This window comes from Atta colombica, unplaced genomic scaffold, assembly GCF_001594045.1.
Source record: "Atta colombica isolate Treedump-2 unplaced genomic scaffold, Acol1.0 scaffold78, whole genome shotgun sequence".
Classification (NCBI taxonomy): Eukaryota; Metazoa; Arthropoda; class Insecta; order Hymenoptera; family Formicidae; genus Atta; species Atta colombica.
The window spans coordinates 448,480-468,963 of NW_017259570.1; the positions used below are offsets into that span (position 1 = coordinate 448,480).

Genomic DNA, 20,484 nt, shown 5'->3' on the forward strand with positions numbered 1-20,484 from the left:
ATTTATTTCAGCGTACGAAAAGGGACATCAAAGACCGGCGCTCAGCGTTTACACATTCCAAGCTCCGGATCGTGACGGTAACAGTTGCTGTCACAGCCAGCCTGCCTCTCCGGTTTCCTCTTCCTCTTCATGTTCTTCCTCGAATCAGCAGTCCAGAGTGCAGCTTCGTAGAAATAATGGCGGCAATCGTCCACCTATACCGAATAGATGTTCTAGTTTGGAACGACCGACAATTCCGGTGAAAAACGAGCCGCCTGGAAGTCCTCGAGGGAAGCCGAAATTACCTCTTCCTGCTCATTTGGCAAAAGGTTTGTTTAACATAGATACGTAAACTATGTGAGCTACAATTCGATGTGAGATTTACCATTATAACGGTCCTGTAGAATTGGCAAGCCATCAGCTCCAACAACCAATGTACGTAAACATGCACGAGTTGGCGAATCTAGCTGCTAGTCGTGCTCAGGAAATGCAACTTCCACCGCCTCCTCCTCCAACATCGTTAACAACATCAGGAACTGACAAGGTACATGAAAAAAGCGACAAAGTCTAAAGATCAGACTAGAGAGATTGAGATTGAAATAGAAAGTAACTAATTAGAAGAAACAAAATCAGTATCAAGTTTAATAAACTTTGCTTTGATTAGTCAAATTCAATTTCAATCTTCATCCATCTAATCTCGATCTAATCTGATACAGGCTTAAGATGTACATTATTTTAAATACTTTCAATTTTGCTTACGTTTTGCTAAATTGTGTAGATTGAAGTCCCGGAGAAAGACGCCGGCAGTCAGACATCTGAGTCCAGTTTGGAATCCAGCAGTGGATACGGAAGCCAAAATACTTTGCCACACTCTCATTCGCTTCATAATCAAAACGAGAACACGTGGAACGTACCTGGCGCCGCAGCTACGTTAGTGACACGTAGAGGATCGACTCAGCAGACGAGCAGACCGCCGCCACCGACAAGACGCACATCCACCGTTATTACCTTACCTCCTACTTCATCTGTTAATGAAGATCGGGGCGAGAATGTTTGCGATGAAACAGAGAATCTTCCTCCTCCACCTGCGTTCCTTCTCGAAAGCTCTTCGCCCACGGTCAGCCCTACACCTCAGAGGTGAAGATCGATGTTGCTTAATATTTTTAGTTACAATAAACTCTATAATTGAAAATTTCAACGTCACGATTTAATCTCTTTCTAATTTTGATGTCCGTAGTTCTACTTAATGCTTTATTTTTTGTAGATCCATCTCGGTTTCCGAGACAGTGAGAACTCTGACCGAGCTTCGTCATACACCAGCCAGTCCGTCGCTCTTACGAAAGACTACTGGACAACAGCAGGGACACAACAATCCTTCGAGCATCATCCAACATAACGCCGTGCTGCAGATAACTCGTTCATCAGTTGAACGTTCTTGCTCAGCTGCTCGTTCGTCGTCCCAAGAACGCGGATCTGTCAGTGCACAAACCACCAACGTAGCCAGTGGTAGTACCATTAGTCAAACTGGACAAGCTACAAGCCAAGGACAGGGACCGGGCGGCGTAGGTCAGGGTTTCATGGCAGTGCTCAATGCTAAACTTATTGGTACTATGAGCGGCAATGCTACGGCGGGCGTAAACATGAGCCCAAAGTCTCTTAGGAAACAACAGCTCTTGGAACAGCAGCAGCAGCAGCAACAGTCCAAGAATGTCAAAACGGCAGCTCCTGGCTTTCTCGAGACGTTGAATGCTAAATTGGCGCAGCAGCAACAGGCTCTGCAGCAGGCGGGGAATACGAGTAAATCCGCAAGTATCAGGCGCATCATGGGTAATCGCGTGCCCATCATGGATCCTTTGCAAATGAGAGACTCCCTCATGGATCAGATTAGACGTGGTACCCCGCTGAGGAAGACCAGCGGCCCGATCAACGATCGTTCGGCACCCAAAATCTACTGAGTAGTACAGCAGCGACCTTCGCGTAAGTCCGTAACAATGTGTTGCTTTACGAGCAACGTGCTATTCTCATTCTGGCATAATTGACGCGTAAGGTACGATAAAAATCAGTCGGATAGAAATCAGTATCTTCTGATTCTTCACCTAATATTTTCGTGCATCAATTTCGAATTACATGCATAAATGTACCGAGGCCGGCGTTACGTTTATTGCGTCTCTGTAATTTAGCTTGCCCGTTGAAATTCCCCTGATAACACGCAGGCTCCATATTAAATCGATATATGATTTATTGTATAATAAAACGAGGCATATATTGAAGCATCACGCGATTAAATAAGAATCGACCGTGAATAGCTTTGCGTAGATTTAACGGTCTTATATATAGCAATTATATTTGTAGCGTAATATCTGAAAAAAATGCAACATGTAGGAAGATTTTTATAATAAGTATTAATATTTATAAAGAAAACTGATTTGATTAGGGAATTGTCTCGTAAGATCCGTACCGATACAACGACAATACTCCAGTACAACTTGTGTCTTATAGTTCTATATTTTTTCTGCTTAAAAACATAGCTTAACACGAATTTTTTAATTGATCTATTATCACTACTGCTTAGTCTGTAAACGAATATACGACAGATTCTAACGATTCCGCGAGAAAGTCATACATAATTTAATATCGAGCTTGTGTATTCGAATTGTGAAATTTGTAAATGCATATCCATATCAGTTGTTAAAGATCTTACATATAGTATTTTACAAGTTTTTTCATTTTTATATGAGAGAGGCGTGAGTCTGTTTGTTAGTTTGTTAGTTTGCTTTTTTTCATTTTTTTTTTGTTTTGTTTAGTATTCTATGCTTAACTTCGTCGGGATGGCCGTTTTTTTTTTTTTTTTAGTAGTGTTCTCCGCCGTCGAGATATAGCTCTCGGTTACGAATCGGTGGTACATGTACTAATAGTCTATACTATACGACATCTTTCTCAATGTCGATAAATGTTAATAAGCGTATGTGTCGCGCCTTCGCGAAGGTGATGTATTTTACGATCGTCATCGCTTGCAAGCTACATTCACTGCGTCTCTTGGCGAATTTAAGGGAAAAATATACTCTTCGATGGGACGATCGCCTTGAGGTCGAGTATTGCTCCGTTGTCAAATCCGTTTATCAAATGTCAGATGTCACGTGTTATTAGATTTTTTTTTTTATACACTATATCTTTATGCTCATCATTTGCGTTACTTCGTCATTCTTGCCAATGCATATTCGCCGCAAGTAATACACTGCCTACTCCTATCTCGGACATTCACAGTCGAAAACATGTGTTTGTCATCTAGCGCGAGATATGGGCGGCGAATACCGATTATTACTGCCAATTACATTCATCCTTTCATTCCTTACGTAGTTAAGTTCTCAATAGTATTGTAGCGAACCAGCGCGATGAGTAGTGTATAGTAAGCAATAGTTATATATGTTTATTTATTTCAAGCATTTAACTGTATACAGCGTGAATAAATAATAATACTTCCAGAGAATCTATCCATTTGATATTTAATGAGGCTTGTCCTTTGGAAAGTGCAAGATTTAATATAACAAATGAAGGATTTTAATTAAAATATCATTTCGCGTGATAATAACTCGATCCTATCAATGTTAAATGTCAAATGGACAATATGATCACGAATTGAAATCGTATATAATTATTAACTAAATAATCGTACATACATTATAACGAAATACTATTTAATGTAGCGAGAATTCGATTCGGGTGATTGTTAATTTGTAATAACTATTACAGTACGATCAAACATGAGCAACAAATAAAGATACAATACATTCGTTCAAAACTCAAAATATTTTCATACTTCTTGCTTCTATCATTCTTATACGCGTAAAAATTGTTCGAACCGAATTCTTTTTCATTGTTTAGAAAGAATTGCTTTTTTTTGTTTAAACATCGTTTCTCGGCTTTCCGGAAAGGATTAAATTTGCATAGTGAGTTTATCTAAGAAAATATAATTTTCAAATGTTTAGAAAAATTACACAAGCTAATTCATTCACAAGCTAATTCATTCACAAGTTAATCAACAAAAAATTAATGTATTATTACTCACCTTAAACATAGCTTAAACATAGCTCGCACATTAAAATCGATGATGAAAAATACGATACTAAAGATTAACATTTCATGGATTCATTGAATTACCCAATTATTATATCATAAATCGCTGTGCTTTATTTACAGTTTATTATTAACTTGTAAATTATTTGCTATTCACAATTACGAGAATTAAACAATATAACGCAATACAATCGATATAACGCGACTTTCGCTGTAAAAATGATACTTTATTCTATTAGATATTATGTTTTCTCATCGCACACTCTTAATATAGAATATATGATGTCGAGATATGTGTACGGTGGGAGATGCAGAAGAGTGATTTGCGATGAAAGGTCAGAGTGTATTCGACTACATATCCTGTGTAAAATTTACTTTCAAATTAAATACAGGAGACGTGCTAAAATTAATGAATCAAATTGCAACGAATGAATTTCTTGATTCAAATCAAGAGAAATCTTATTCTAGTTCAAGTAATTTAATTTTTGTATGGCTGAAAACGATTAAGTTTTTTCTTCTCGATTGAGTTTCGCTGATACGATACATGACGTGTTCTGTTATTTCTGTTTGTATTTAGTATATTTTCAGCGGAACGCCGAAGATCAGTCAGCCGTAGGAAGATTAAGAAATGCGCTATTATCTTGATTCGCACACATTGCTCGAGCGTCCGTTATCTCACGTGGAACACCACCAATTGGTGGTAATCCGTATATAGAAATCTGTTCATCTAAGACATATCGATTATGCGAGCGCTTAGCAAACTCCCCATCCTCGAAGTGCATCAGCAGTGCTAGACTTCCAGCTATAATATAATTCAAATTATAAATAATAATAGTGAATATATAATGACGATAGTATATAGTTGTTTTTAATTATGCTCAGTTATATACTTACGGTTATCTAAAGGCGGGCAAGAACAATTGGGTCTTAAGACAAATACGATCATCGAATGCAGGCGTGTAACTTCGTGCGATGATTGCATATCTAATAGAAGTCTTGCTTTACGTAATCGTCTGATCGCCGCCTTTACGACGCTACTGGCGGAGCAATAAAGATCGTTAATATTCGACGGTAATTCGTCGGCGCATATAGGACAGGAGTCGTTCAAACCAAGAGGTGCTGAAATAAAAAAAATTATTTGAATATCGGCATCATTATATATAACGGAACAGATTAATTTTACTTATTAAGATCATTTCTAATTTGAAAAATATATACGTTCTGGAAACATTTTTTAGTTGTAGAAACATCCTCTGGATATCTTTAGGACATCCCTTGAAAGTCTATATTGTAATAGTATAAGAGGGCTATATTGTATATATAAGATCTAATTTCTCAGGAAATCAAAATGGTTTCCATTTTGAGTAATTTTCACGTCTATTCGAATTTACATACGTAATGTTTCGTTGTTGTTCAGATCCATTTCTATTTTCTGATCGGTTTCGTTGGTCATGTTTGATAGAGGATTGTCGTCAAAATATATGATACCGGGTTTGACAGAAACTGGTACAGGTCCTTCGATACCCTCGGGAGTCGCTAGTTCGTGATCAACTACAACGAAGAGCGGATTTCTGTCGAAGTCTGTCGCAAAAGGATCTTGGCCTTGTCTGTTAAAAGTTAAGAACGGTGCCTCCATATCTTCGAGATCTATGCTGGGTGGTCCGAGCCTGTCGAACACGGGATTCAGATTGATGTCTGGCTCGTCCGGCGTTTGGCCGCTTCCAGCTTCTCTTTGTGGTACTGAGAAATTCGGAAAATTTAGAAAATTACGAAGAAGAATATGATACAAGAAAAAGAAAGAGATTTATCCCGAAAATAACGAGAATAATTTAGTTAAATATTTCGAGTTTATATTTATACGCAATTGAATGTGATTTTTTAAAATATGCTTCTACTGGAAGCATATGAATACTTTAATATATTTGAATTTAATCGTGTAAATGTATAAGTTCAATAGAAGATTTCAGTATAAATCATTCTCATTACTCTCGAGCTATATTCGTAATATTCATTAACTATCCATATTACCAGACTCAACGCTGTTATTGTTGGCTGCGCTAACATTCATAACGGTATTGATATCGTCATTATTTACTTTAGGATTGGAATTGTCTACCGGTGAAATATCCTCGCTTCTAGTCTGTATGCCGGTTACCGATTTCTCATTTGTTATTTTATCACGGAGTTGCTTGACCAGATCAGAGTTCTGAGTCGTGTTACCTATCTGCTCTACAGTTCCGTTTCGATCGTTCGGGATTTCAGCTGTTTTCTCGATTACATCTTCTTCTTTTTCCACAGTATCCTTCTTCGCGGTGTCTTTGCCCATTTCCTGTACCTCTATCGGCACCGGATTGGGAACCTCTACTTCTTCACTCGGAGTGGCACTGCTGCAAGTCGCCGCAAAACTGTAGCTCTGAAAAATGTATAATGCAAATATATTATAAAATATGTATATTTATATTTATATTTATATTTTAGATATTTAAATGAATCATGAACAACCCGGTAAACACTAACAGTAACATTACATCAATATTAAATGTTTCCACTCGACAATATGAATATAATATATAACGCATGTTGTATGTAATAGTTACATTGTTGAGTAGAACATTAAGAAATTATATCATTGTTAGTTGAGAATATTCTTGTAATCTTACGCTAGATATCGTCAACTCCTGTTGATAGTAATCATAAAGTTTTACATTCGCTGGTTCAAGTCTGTCCACAATATTTTCTCTGGTCACTGTAAACGATATACAGGTCTTTTGATTGATTAATTTGTCGAAATAAATGGTGACGATACCGCGATCATCCTCGAAACGTTTCACTTCTACAAATATTTATGTGTTACACAAGAGAATAAATTTTATCTATTAGTACCTCTTAATATATTCTTTGATTGCACACTCACTTGTGGCTGGATCTTCCAACAGAGAATGAAGGCTCGTACGATCCGGGATGTATCCGCTTACCATGTTGATCTCTAGTAATGCCATATTACTTTCCCCATCTGCCATTTTATATCGTGTGCAAATTGTAATTTTTTGCCTCGAGCATTCATCTAGCCACGTTGCGGGAGCTGCATTAACTGAGAGATCAAAGGCTTCAGAGCCGGTTGCATGTGCAACATTGTACTTTATATTGCTCTGAAAATAATTATGAGTAGAAATTAAATCAATATAAATAAGTCAAGAAAAGAGGGAGGAGGGGAGGGAAGAATTCTTTTCTCAGTCAAATTCTTTATACGAATTTATGGTTTTATGGTTTATTTAGTAGGAATATCGAATATTTTATTATAAAATTCTATGAAAAAATTTAAAGTTACCTGTACTAAGACGCAGCCTTCACCCTCGGCAAAGATCTCGACTATCGTTGGTATGACGGGCAGACGAATCTGCGTGAGGACCATACGATTATCGTTATACATTCTATACACCTGGTCCACCTCACCGGCGGTCACGAGCACCGAAAGATCTGTTGTATTGCTCGACATCGCAGCAGCGTATTTTGTGAGCGCCTCCAAGCCAAGCACAGTGTCCTGTGTAGATGTGAAGCCGCCTTCCGCATTGCGTTGTTTCGACATCCAACGGATTGCCTTCAACGCCTCGACCATGTTCGTCTCGCCGCCTAACTTCACCAAAGACAGCACAGCATATGCTGTCATTTCGATGCTCAGTCCTAGCGATGGTTTATGTTTATCCTCCCACCAGAGAAGATCCTAGCAAACGAAAATTTATCATGAAGATTACACTGATTAAGATTTATCTTATATATTTTCATTAATGTAAACTCGATTACAGCAACAGATTTAGAGCCGAACTGAAAATTTTTGTATTTTTATTTTTGTACAATGATTAATACAATCCTGTAGTATAAAATTTTTAATCATAGATAAAAAAACTTTGAATCTTTCTCTATCAATCACTATAGGCAAAAGTTCACTTGCATTCTGTACTTTAAACAAGTCACTTTAAAACTAGCTTTGTCCAAAACTTGGCTCGCAAGCTAAGTTTTCTAGACAGGCTTGCTTCCAAACTTAGATCTAGTTGATAAAATTAGAATAAATTTTGTTATTCGTACATTGTTCCGCGTTGCACGTTTCATAAGCAATTTCATGCTGTTGTTCGCTTTCGGATGTTCTAACAACGTTAAGGCATAGGTGGATAAAGCTGCCGTGTACGTTGTACCACTGTCATTCTCCATTCCTTTCTCCAGGCAATGTAGAGCGTTATTAATGAGTGATGCTGTTAATGGCACGCCCGATTCTAAGAGCGAAATCAGAATGTAAGCCGTTAATGCCGAAGAAGACGTATCGTCATCTTGCAGACCGCCCTGTAAACACATTTAAGAATACTAAGTGTAACTTCTTTGAAGAAAGATTTAATGCTACATATGTAATACCTTCATATCTTTGTGGAATACTCTGCCAATTACAGGGAAGCATCCATTTTCCAATTGTTTCTTCACCATCCATTTTACAGAAATTTTGAGATCTCGTTCATCGATGTGAATTATATTCTTCGCTTGAGCAAAGGATTTGATTACGAATGCGGTGAGCCAAATCGAGCTACCATCCTCTGAGCTTTCCGGACCGAACGCGGAATACGAACCGTCCGGATGTCTATATATTAATTCGCGCTGATATCCTGTATCGCACAATCAAATATAATATCAAAAAACCTATCCTTAATCTCTAATCAAAATCAAATAGTACCTTTCTCCATATTTTTAATCGCTTTTGCTCTTAGCTCCGGATTGTCAATTCCAGAAGCGTCCAAGTAGCCAATAACATGGATATTAGGAACAAAGAGAATCATATTTTGCTCGCCGCATCCCATCGGCAAACGAACGAGCTTATCTAGATTCTCGAGAGCCGGACCCAGGATATCTCCTATCAGGGACACGTATGCTCTCGCGCTCTCGGGCACCAAATCGTTAGGTAGATCGAGATTCCAAGTTATGGTGGAATCATCGCTGAAGTCCTTCGGACAGATGAACGCAGATTTTGTCATTTCTACAGGGAATCCTTCCGGCAGCACTAGTATTGGTTTTACAATCACGTCTCTAAAAAGGGTATAAATTGCTAAATACTATCGATGCTTAATCAATAAATCAAATTTATAATTTCTAACATTTAAGTGATCAAGAACTATGTTTAACAAGATCATATTTTTCTCCTTTTGATGAAAAATTAAAAATTTTTATAGAAATAATAAGATAAAAAACGAGCAAGATTAAGACGATGTATAAAATAATTTATTTTAATAAAAATGTATTGAGATGAGATGTGTTTTGACTTAATCGAAATATGGAGTATTAAATGATGTAATGAGGTATCCTATTATTTTATACATTTTAATCTTGCGCTATTTTTTGCTTTATTATTTCTATATTGTTTTGCAAATAAAATATGTGATATAGTCCAAAATTATATTCAAACTTTCTTTAAAAAAAAAAGAAATTCCGGATTTTCATATATAATTTCATATATAATTTCGACGAATAAATGTATTTACTGAATTGTTAAATACTAGTAACTGCAAACAGAAATATTCAAATTGAGCCATTTACCGTGTATATACAAGCACTTCCGGGCCGCATGGCTCGGCATAATCCGAATCGATCGAAGCGGAAACCGTGATATTAACATCGCCGAGAACTCGCGGTCTGAGAATATATTCGTGTACTACACTGTCTCGTGGTTTTACACAGAACGAAGCGACTGCGTGCGACAGATGCAAGTCGAGCCCCGTTGCATCTTCCAACTTAATCTTGACCTGCGAAAACCGTCAATCAATTATAACATATCAATCGGTTATTGTAAATGCGATTTAATGCAATGAATATCTCTCAATTAATCAATATAAAAGATCGTATAATATATGTAAAAGTATGTCTCAATTCTATATCTGTATCTACGTTGATAATCGATTTGTGTGTATTTTATTATTTTTGTAATAATCTTTGAATTTTATTAAAATTTCACTAGGAATGTCGAATGATAGTAGAACACACACAAGAATGAAATAAATGTCAAAAACTTACCGGTAAACTGTGTTGCATGTAATTAAATAAGGAAACTTTCATGCGCAACATTTCTCCGCGTTTCACACTATATGGTAAGCTATAATCGAGGAAAAACGGTTGGAATCCCGTGATGGTGGTCGGTGGTGCTATTCCGAGACCGTGTGTAGGTGAAACACATGCAGTGTATCCGATCCAATCAGTAATAGTATGAGGCAGAGTACGTTCTACCGTCACTTTGCCTTCTTTTCTATAAAAAGTAAAGGAAAAAAGTATACATGAAACAATATGAATCAAACAAATGAAAGCTGAAAATGCTTTCTTATTTAATTGTACATTAAAAAAGTATAAGAATAACTTGCTAATGTATCCTATGTATATTTCAAAACAAGAAAATAAAATGAAATAAAATTTAAAACTTATCCAGAGACAATTACAATGGAATTATTTTTGATTAATGATAAATATATTCTGTGAATTTAAATATATACCCTGTCGGCACTAATTCCCACAGCCACGTTTCAGGGAAGTAAGATCTGAGGGGAGGTTGGTCGGATGCTTGATCCACGTATCCCTGCTCGGGACCCACGTTTAATAATGGATACGCCATAGGTAATGTCTTCGCTTTAAACATTCCTATAGAAATAATGTATCTGATAAATATATAATAAAATACAGTTTAAAAAAAGATAACCGAAGAGAACACAAGTCATTATGACACAAAAATGACATTAAAATGGCTTCAAAATGATTACTAAAAGTCACTTTTCAATCAGTAATGATTCATTTTAACATCGTTCATTTTATGTTATATATGTGACTTGTTGGATAAAATCTATTTATTTATGAACAAGCAATTTTTTTGGAAACGCACCAGCATCCGTTTCCATGTCTGCGGATGCTGAGAAGAAAGGAATTGCAGGGGTTGCAATCATAGAGGCCTTCACGTTCATGCTTCTACCTCTACCTCTACGAAGTTGAAGACAGGGCCGTGTTTCAAGTATCAAATCGCTCATCACAACAGCTCCGAAGTCCTGAAATACGGAGCAAGATCCAATGGACATATAATTACCTTTCTTACAATCTTAGAATTTATTTACATTTCCAGAAAGTTCTCACATCGAACGCCTGTATGGCATCTACGTAATTCACAAGTCCGCCATTGTATACCGTTCTTCTTCTCCTTTTAAGCTCCCACGGGGGGGAGGGTGATTCTTCAAATGCGGGCATTGGTAAATGATCGAATTCTGTGTTAATTGTTTCTTCGTGCGTTGCAGCTGCAAGAATTTATATGTCGAATTACACAAATTAGTTTACATTAATTGGATATCCTCGTAACTTAAAAATCCAACAAAAATATTTCAAGAGAGGAATTAAGAATTAATCTAACATTATTTTTTTTACTGTCTGTATCGCTATGTATCTTACATACTTTTACAATGAGTCCACGTCCAAATAGGACGCGGTTCCGGTTCGATATGGAATCTCTTCATCTGTGCAAAAGTTTGATCAGCGTCAATCAGGTTTGCTTTGGCTCCTGCTAAGAAACGAGTCGACTTGTCGACTGCTGAAATACCGCAGAGAGACCAGGGGGCAGCTTCCACGTGATACTGAGTGGCTGTTCCCGGGGTTTGAGCGTCGGTGTGCCAGGCGGTCTTTACTTTATTCTCGAAGCAGTGTCCCACTTTGATAGAATATGTGGTAGCAACAATCTCACCGTCCGAACGAACATAGTATAACAACAATTCGGAGACAGGTGCCATAGACGGAGTGATCTTGACGCTGAGAGGGAATCTTGAGAAACAAGAAATCAACGTCAAAAATTTTGAAAAATTTTATTCTATACTTTTATTTTTTTAAATAAATAAAAAAATTCAAAGCACACATTCAAAGATTTTCAAAAATAAATGTGAAGTGAAAAAAGAATTTATGAAAGTGTACTTTGCCAAGTGGAATATTACCTGTGAGCAATTGTACCCTGATCTGTTTTATTTCCTGGTGATTCGACGGCACCTAACAAGTTCCGGAATTCCGAGTAATTCAAAACTGTATCTCTAGTCGGTCGGTGTTTCACATGACCGTATATTAACAGGTCCCCTTTAGAATTGATCGAGTAATGGAAGGAAATGGATTCGTTGGTTTTACTTTTTGCCGGCACCGTATACATGACATTGAATGAGTACTTTTCGCCGCAAACAATTGGTTGATAACCTCGGGCTACCGCCAAATAGCTGTCTGACGGTGAGTACCAAGGATTCACTTCGATATGTGCTGATGGTTGATCCATGAAAACCTAATTGCGATTTACAATAAACAGGATTGGGTAATGCTACAATACATTAAAAAGTTAATAGTTAAGTTATAAAGTTAATTTTAATCTAAGTTACATTTTAGAGTCTTAATTTTTTAATTTAGTTATATTTTATCGGTAACTATTAACTTTTAATTTGATTTGTTTAACCTTTAGACATAATGAGATATATAATTTCGTAACTTTGTGTCTTTTATCATGTAATTGTTAGTTGTAAATAACAAAAAAACTAGTGATTCTTTAATATATATTACATGAGAAAGGAAAAATACAAAAAATTATGTCAAATGATCAAATTTTTTTCTTTTACTTTCTTTTTGGTTGTTTCTTCGGACTAAATTTAACTTTTCAATTATTTTTTGTTAATTAACTTAATTTCTAATTCAATTAATTTCATTATGGATTAATTGAATTACTTGTACTTTAAGTAAATTAAATTTTTAAGGTCATTAACTTTAACTTAACTTAAGTTAAAAAAAAAAGATTAATTTACCCAACCCTGACGATAGATTATAAATTCGCAAATACGATTTTATGCTTACAGAAAATGTTTTAAAATATTCAAAAATTGTGTCTTTTCTTTTAGAATAAATCGCCTTTAAATTAATCAAATAAATTATTAAAAAATAATTAAAGATGAAATATTTTGTTTAAAATATTTCTTTTTTCTTAAATATGTAATGACTGTTCAACGTACTCGCCAACGTGTGTCTGGCGAGTAGTATTTCGTAGGATAGTCGATACCAGTCGCGACGAAACTCAGCAGAACGATGTTTCTATGCGGTGGTGGTACGACAAAGTCAACAAAACCATCAGACGAAGATGTGAAGTTGCGGCATTCAACTACTACGCGAAGCCACTCGTCTTTACCGCGTACTCGTACGCAGAGTTGGATCTTTTCATGTGGTGCTGGGGTATTGTCATGCCGTGAGACGCGTAACTGTAAAAGAGATTTATTTTGCATTCCGCAAAAAGCATACTTTTATTTAGCTCCAGAGAAAAGTAGAAATCCTGAGAAATAAAAAGAACAAAACAAGTTCAAATTTCAAATGAGCCACTTTAGATGACTGATAATACAAATTTCATTCACTTTATAAAAGATATAAAAACATACGAAACGTTTCAAACTTCATTTATTGTTAGTCCTCTTCAGCCATGAATTATTATAAAATTAACGGGTGTTTTTAAAGTGAATAAAATTTGTAATATCCGTCATCTAATGTTTAATATTTGGCTTTGTTTTTTATCTCTTTTAATTCTTCGCGTATAGCGAATATTTAAGTAATTTTGAATCCTGATAAACTTATAAATCATCTCATAAATACGCAAGAAATTTTAAACGATTATTTGCAATAATTTACCTTTCCATGATACGGCAAGCCCAGTTTAAAGTATTTTGGTGTGTATGGCAGGAATTCCAGTTTTAAGGCTTGATGCACGACCACAGTCCGGCTAATGCTTGTTTCTACTATGCCAGTACCAGTCTCGGTAAAGTTAGCTATGAGGACGATGTTATTTGGTGCCACTTTCCATTGAGCGAGTCCGAGCACCGCGCCTGATAATACAAATTCGGTGCAACCATCCGGTGAATCCAGCTGTAATGATCAGCTAATTTTAAATCTCGTGGGATATCAAATCTCTCATATCGCACTATGTCTATAAAATATTGAATCAAATAAGATCCAAAATATGATTCTGTTTTCGAAGATTTTATGTATCAAATAGGTAATATTTATACATGCAAATTTGGATATGAATATTATCAAGTATTAAGATTTCAAGTATTAAGACTTCAACCGAAACTAGATTATTTCTCTTATTTGATTTATTTTATCGATTTAATTTCTACTTATAATTGTAAAATATTGAAGTTTGATTTTTATAAAAATACAATTGAAATCGTTTAAGTAGCAGATTTTCTAATAAAGATAAAATAAACATTAATGTTGACCAACAGTCGAAGGCTACTGACCTCCGTTTCGTAATGTATTTCTGGGAGATTGGGTTTTCTTCTCCATGTCGGTATTTGAGGCGTCGATTTTAGAAGCAATTTACCTTTGACCGGCTTGCCATAACTGTATCTGTAATAAAACAATGTCAAGCAGATACGCTTCAGCAAATGCTTCAATTCGCTGATTATCAAAATGATCATTTACTTTGCGCATATATTCCACGTAACATTCTCCGCATCCGCGAGAATGTATCCCGGCGAAGTTATGGTCACTTGAAATCTCGGAAGAACATATTTCTTCACCTCGAATACGGTTGTATGGATCAGTTGCGGTTGCGATCTTCTCTTCTCCACTTTAATCTTCCAGGTACCCTGTAACATAAACAGCATCCTTAGTATTATCATTATCATATTCTCGTTATGTGCTCTCATTTAGAAACACATTACCGGGCTTGGTTCCGGAGATAGACTGAATTTTAGTTGCGCCATTCCATTTTCAGTACTGACGTTGGCCCATTGTGCCACTCGCACTTCGGATGGATTCTCAATCCATACTTTAGGTATCTAAAAAGAGAGACAAGCTCCATATTATTAAATGAAAGCTCTTCTCTTCTCTCCAGCCGATTCTATTATTAAAACTTTGTATGAATAAATTCCCTTCTTAGAGAACATATGTATTATGAGAGTCATATTGAAAATAATGCAACAATTTTTATAAATTAAGATTTTTTGTTATTGAAATATCGAGTACATCATCTTAATATATAATTATATTATCTTAACCTTTTGTTTATTTTTCTTCATAATCCCGACTTTTTTATATACACTTTTTTCATTCTGAAAGTTTAAATGTTTCTTTGTAGTGTAAAACTTCGTTCCATCAACTATTTTCTTATAAAGTTTTATACTATATAAATAATTATTGAAGCTTCTAGAAAAGAAAAATGTTTCCAAAAAATTGGAATTATGTAGAAAAGTAAACAAAAGTCAGTAGACAAACAAAAGTCATTAAGATGATATATCTAATTTTTCAATAATAAAAATCCTAATTTATAAAAAAATATTGGCATTATTTTCTGTATGATTCTCGTATGTTATTACTTTATTGATTAGTTACGATTGCACTAATACTTATGTTAGTACGAGCAACGAACCGTTTTCTTCCAAGGCTTCAAGTCGTGCTTGAGCATAAGTATTCTAATGTTCACATCTTGTCCAGGTTTGTAGACAGGTTTATCTGTCTCGACGAATGTGATTAGGGAATCGTGCTCGATATAAACTTCTTTTTCCGTTTCCACGACGTAGTCGGGATATTTGTCGAATTTTATCTTCAATCGCAGTCGTCCGTTGAAGTATTTCGTGAAAGGTACTGCCAGTTCCAGACATGTTTCTATCCCTATAAAGTAAATGTTAACAAAACCAATGGCTGAATTTATTTCCTTCTACTTTTCAAATACTTGAGCAATGAAAAAAAGAAGAATAAAATATTTAATGACACAGTCGCAATAGTTAATAATATAATAGCGTGTATAAATTGTGTAAGTTGATTCACTTTGAATTATACGTCAATGTAATTTGAATTGTACGTCAATGTAATTTGAATTATAATTCGAATTAAAATAATCAAGTTTAGGGAAGATATTTTTAATAAAATAAAAAATAGTTTATTTTTGTTATCTAATACTTAAATATAAAAATATGAACAGTCATATAAATGCAACGCAAAATTGAACTATTTCGCTGACGCAAGTACAATAAGTCTAAGATATCTTGACAGGCAAAAGAAAGATATTTATTATCAAAACATTTTAGATGACTTTAGAATACACTTTAGATTATTTTACAACAAAGAGTCTTCATTCTGTAATTTACTTCAAATTTACTAATCATATAATTATATATTTTTTAGCGATTTATCGACAAATCTTTCCGCGCGTCTGCGGCATCAATCATAAACGTACGATAAACTCGGACCTTGATCAAGTCCTGTACTTGTTGTGCATCCCGTGAATAACAATGCAGATGGGTTTCCCATGTGATCCCGAGCGATTGCTTATTTCCCCTTCGGAGAGAGACTCGGCTCATTTAGCTCCCCCGCAGGAAGCGGCGACAATTTCAATTTATGATTTGTTTAAAGCGTCCGATTCGAGCTGCGAGGGAAGAAAGAGGAAAGACCGGGACGCGATTCAGGAGCGTAACCAGAGGCCCGAAAATAAATTCTCCATTAAACTTTTTCATGACCGTAAATTTATTAGTATAAATTTGGAACCCCACTCGAACGTGATGCAACCTCGTCACATATTCATAATTTTGGGCAGAAATATTTCGATAATCTCGAATATCATCGATCTGTAATCTCGACAAACTTGAATATCTTTGACGAAATTATCAAAGGAAGAGTGAAAGTTTGAATTATCAATTCTTCTTTATTATCCGTTCTTTAAAGATTGGCTATTATTCGGTATCGCGTTTTCTTTTGTTATCCTATTGCTACATCCCTGAACACACAGGAATCCACGCGTATTTTCGACGATTATGCGTTATCGCGTCGCGTGCGCGATAACACATCGAGTCGTATTCGGATATTCGATTATCCTCGGACTTAAATTTGCCTCTATACCTGAGGAATAGAAGAACGTATAAATTCAGAGATCGTAAGATATAAAAAAATCAAAAAGTGAAAAATAATCTTTGTCTTTAAAAACTCTAAAAATTCAGGTATTCAAATTCAAAATTGTATCTTCACATTTTTTTGCCAATTCTCTATACAAGGAGAAAAATTGAACAATTTTTTTACCTTACAAGATTAATAAAAATATTCTGATAATTTTTGCCGAATTTATGATGAACTTTATTTGCCTAGAAATGAAAATATAGGAGGTGTAAAGTAAAAAAGTACATTACAATTATAGTAAATCTATTCAAGTCATTATTACTTTACAGTAAAATAAATCATATTATTCTCAAGACTATAAACTCAAACAACTATCAAGACTTTATACATTTATATTTTTCACCATAAACTACAATAAAATAAATTTTTTTCAGTGCTAAGGTAAAAATATTCGTCGCTAAAGTAAATTTTGAGATGTTTGATGTAATTTATAGATTTATTTTACAAAATGTGAAAAGTATCTTATAATATAATTATACGACGATCGTTCATTTACTAGAAAAATTAAGTACATTTTACAAAAGTGGGTGTCCCTATATGGACTTTTCCAATTTCGTAAAATTTTCTAGAATTCTAGCATATTAGTTGACATTTGTCCACCCAAAAAGAAATATTCTGCCGGGGAATTCCTCTTAGCATTTCCTCTAAGCAAAAAAGCTCTCTTACATTAATCTTACATTAATCAGGTGCGTATATTTATAACACGTATTCATCTATAAAAATGAGGACACATAAGCTATGATCACAAATAAATTCCTCTATAAAAAATTCTATTATAATAACTCAAATAACCTTTTGAAATAAGAGGATGTATAAAATATTAACGGCACATTTGTTAAAAAAAATTTGTCATTTACATGCTACCGTAGTGCATTCCAATATATGTAAAACATTCTTCTAGTATTGAGATTGCAATCCTAAATCCAGTATTTTATGATTATACAAAAAATTCTTTTACTTTGTAGCGTATTCTCTTGAGGTCATATATAAATGGAAAATCCTTTGACATTAACACGAAATGACCACTAAATGACAGAATATTTTTTTGGAGGTGTCTTTATGTATGTTTGGGAACAATATCATGAAATCATTTGAGTTAAAACTGTCGAATATATTCAGAAATCGAAAGACATCGTCAATCAATCGTAAAATTTGAGAAAGAAGAATACACTTGCCTGTTTTAACGACGCCACTCGTCCTGGTTAGTACCTCATCTTCTGTGCTCGTCCCCGCTGGAGATAGCAGCTCCAGGATAACATGTGCCGGCGGCTCGAGATTGTGCAGCGACAAACAGCCGCTCTCGGTTTCGCCAGCTAAGAATCTCCTCGGTGCAGTAAATACATATCCTCTAAAAGAACAAGCCGGTTACAAACCACATAAGAGCGAGAAACATAATAAATATCGATTTTGCGGGGGAATTTTGCAAATAATTTCTTTTGCGATCAATTGGGAATCGTAATTGCCTTATAGATCACTAAAAAGTAATATTTGTAATTATACTGAAGTCAAGAGAAAATCAAAATAATTTTGACATCATGTCAATGATAGCCTTTGGTTACAAAATTTGACTATTTATTAACGTTAAGAATAAAAATTAAGTCTTTTATTTTTTGTTGATTTATGTGTGTTCTTTGAGTAGTGTGATTAAAATTACTCGAAATTCCTCCATTCGGTAGTATTTACAAAAGATATATTCAGAAGCTCACTTCACTTTAAGATTAATTTAACCAGATATTAATATTTATACCAGATTAAAGATCTCGAGTAGAATTTCGCGATCTGTTGTGTAGAACTGTCTTTAAAAGACCTATTTCATAGTTTATTAGTTCCTTAACGACATCTTATGCTCTCAAGTTTATTGCGAGAAAAAATCGATGTGGCTATTATTAACTTAATGCGCATCGTGAATATTATTCTCGGTCAGTCAGCAATAATCTGCAAGAGAATTCGATATCCGCGGGTAATCGATAAAAAGAATAATCAAGAGAAAGAACATTAGTTTCGCGAAATAGAAATGCCAAGGGGTATCTTTACCGATTGGCAGTCGCGCCGGCTTCGCAGGGCTGAAGGCGCGGATAGAACAAGCAGAGAAATGCACAAGACACGATTAGCTTATACATCATTGTCTGGAGGATTCACACTGTTCGACGCGTGATTTGCGAGAAAATCTTAGATCGTCACAGACATATTAACGAGAGGTACGCTTCGAGGCGCTTCCTCTTCTTCGCGAGAAAAACGTTTGAGAGAGTGGCAGGGGAACAACAGCCGACAGAGAGGCTGCGAACCGACTGAAGGCGCGATGTTCGTGCCGGCTACTTTTATCATTAACCCCTTGAGCCTGTGCAAAGAGAGGAGAAGGGTTACGGGCGCGAATTAAATCGCGAGAACCATCCACGTCGCGTAGTCACTGACTGTGCGATTCTCACAATCAGTGTCCTTTTCTCGGAGTGTTTATTACCTGAAAAATCTGCACGAAAATAATTCTGCAGGACCCACAAATTATTTGCTAGAATGTCAATTTTTTACAGCGTTGCTCATTATAATTGGGATTCCTATACGTTATTATTTTGATGGTTCAACAAAAATTATTTCTAGATCTGTAAACTTTTAGATATAATAAAATGAAATTTTTTCAATCTTAATATATATTTCTTTGAATAATACTAACTAAATATTTATTTACAATATACAAATATTTATATTTATTCAATAAAAAAATGATAGTTCAAATTAATGATTTTATATTATTCTATAGGTTAACGATCCATAAGATGTCTATCATTTTTGATAATTGTAGCGTTTATAGCAGCCGGCTCCAATTATAAAAAATGACATCTCATGAAATTACTGTCTTGTAATTTTTAATATGTAATTTGTTTGCGCTGTTTGCACTTCAATTTATTTTAAAGTTGTATTTAAAAAATTTACTAATTATATTTGAAATTTTAAACAAAAATATTTAGAAAATCTGGGAAAATCTGTTTTACAAGATTTCAGTAAACATGTTTTCTACGTCATGTTAAAAATTGCAAATTCACATCGCTTTTTCCTTATTCTTTTTCGTTCCAATGACGAGTTTCATTTCTCTGGAGCTCTTCCAGACTTTGAAAATTAAAAAGCGTTATTTTGAAAAAAAATTTACTTTCAACTTGCCTTGCTCTATAATTTGACATCTCATCCTTCATAAAAGGTGCGTTCTTTGAAAAAAAAAAAAAAGAAAGAAAATAGTCTTATAAATAAAAAAACAAAAATGTTTCCCAGAGAGATTTCATAGATATCTGCGTTTTTGTTCCAACAATTTTTCTAACTTTAATTTCTAGGAATTAAATAATTAGCTGAGATTAATTGCTATCTTATTTACGTCAGTATAATAATAATAGAAATAAACACGTGCTTCCGAAAAGATCCTCGCAAACATATTCGTCTCCTGGCCTTGGGATCGTGTTTTGCTACGTCTAATGATAACGT

General features: G+C 34.9%; 2 protein-coding genes across 3 annotated transcripts in view; one reads left to right on the forward strand and one right to left on the reverse strand.

The window, feature by feature from the left end:
- The window catches only part of LOC108692593, a 6,897-nt gene extending 4,181 nt beyond the window's left edge, over positions 1-2,716 (forward strand). The window contains exons 10-13 of the mRNA XM_018200910.1: positions 12-308; positions 384-523; positions 758-1,116; positions 1,244-2,716. Coding sequence (XP_018056399.1) covers positions 12-308; positions 384-523; positions 758-1,116; positions 1,244-1,934 — 1,487 coding nt within the window. The 3' untranslated portion in view covers positions 1,935-2,716. The remainder of the gene's footprint in view (positions 1-11; positions 309-383; positions 524-757; positions 1,117-1,243) is intronic.
- Positions 2,717-4,409: 1,693 nt separating this feature from the next.
- LOC108692611 (alpha-2-macroglobulin-like protein 1) lies at positions 4,410-19,290 on the reverse strand. 2 transcript variants are annotated; one of them, XM_018200947.1, is made up of 25 exons: positions 19,051-19,290; positions 18,192-18,364; positions 15,497-15,738; positions 14,790-14,906; positions 14,548-14,714; positions 14,364-14,472; positions 13,753-13,986; positions 13,089-13,331; positions 12,042-12,373; positions 11,513-11,874; positions 11,200-11,357; positions 10,955-11,114; positions 10,572-10,716; positions 10,102-10,330; positions 9,628-9,833; positions 8,771-9,120; positions 8,458-8,702; positions 8,137-8,388; positions 7,382-7,774; positions 6,968-7,202; positions 6,714-6,886; positions 6,274-6,466; positions 5,449-5,793; positions 4,948-5,172; positions 4,410-4,855 (listed from the first exon to the last, which is right to left on the reverse strand). In XM_018200947.1, exons 1-25 carry the CDS (start codon positions 19,137-19,139, stop codon positions 4,656-4,658), a joined length of 5,577 nt encoding a protein of 1,858 aa, XP_018056436.1. In that variant the 5' UTR covers positions 19,140-19,290; the 3' UTR covers positions 4,410-4,655. The 2 variants fall into 2 exon arrangements, with proteins under 2 accessions (XP_018056436.1, XP_018056435.1); XM_018200946.1 differs by having other exon boundaries at positions 6,082-6,466; positions 19,051-19,139.
- Positions 19,291-20,484: the final 1,194 nt, after the last annotated feature.

Coding starts and splice junctions, on each gene's coding strand:
- LOC108692611 (XM_018200946.1), bottom strand. CDS start 19,139: ATGATGTATAAGCTAATCGTGTCTTGTGCATTTCTCTGCTTGTTCTAT. Junction 13,332..13,752: donor GCTTGCCGTATCATGGAAAG/GTAAATTATTGC, acceptor TCTCTTTTACAG/TTACGCGTCTCACGGCATGA. Junction 9,834..10,101: donor ACATGCAACACAGTTTACCG/GTAAGTTTTTGA, acceptor CGGTTTTCGCAG/GTCAAGATTAAGTTGGAAGA.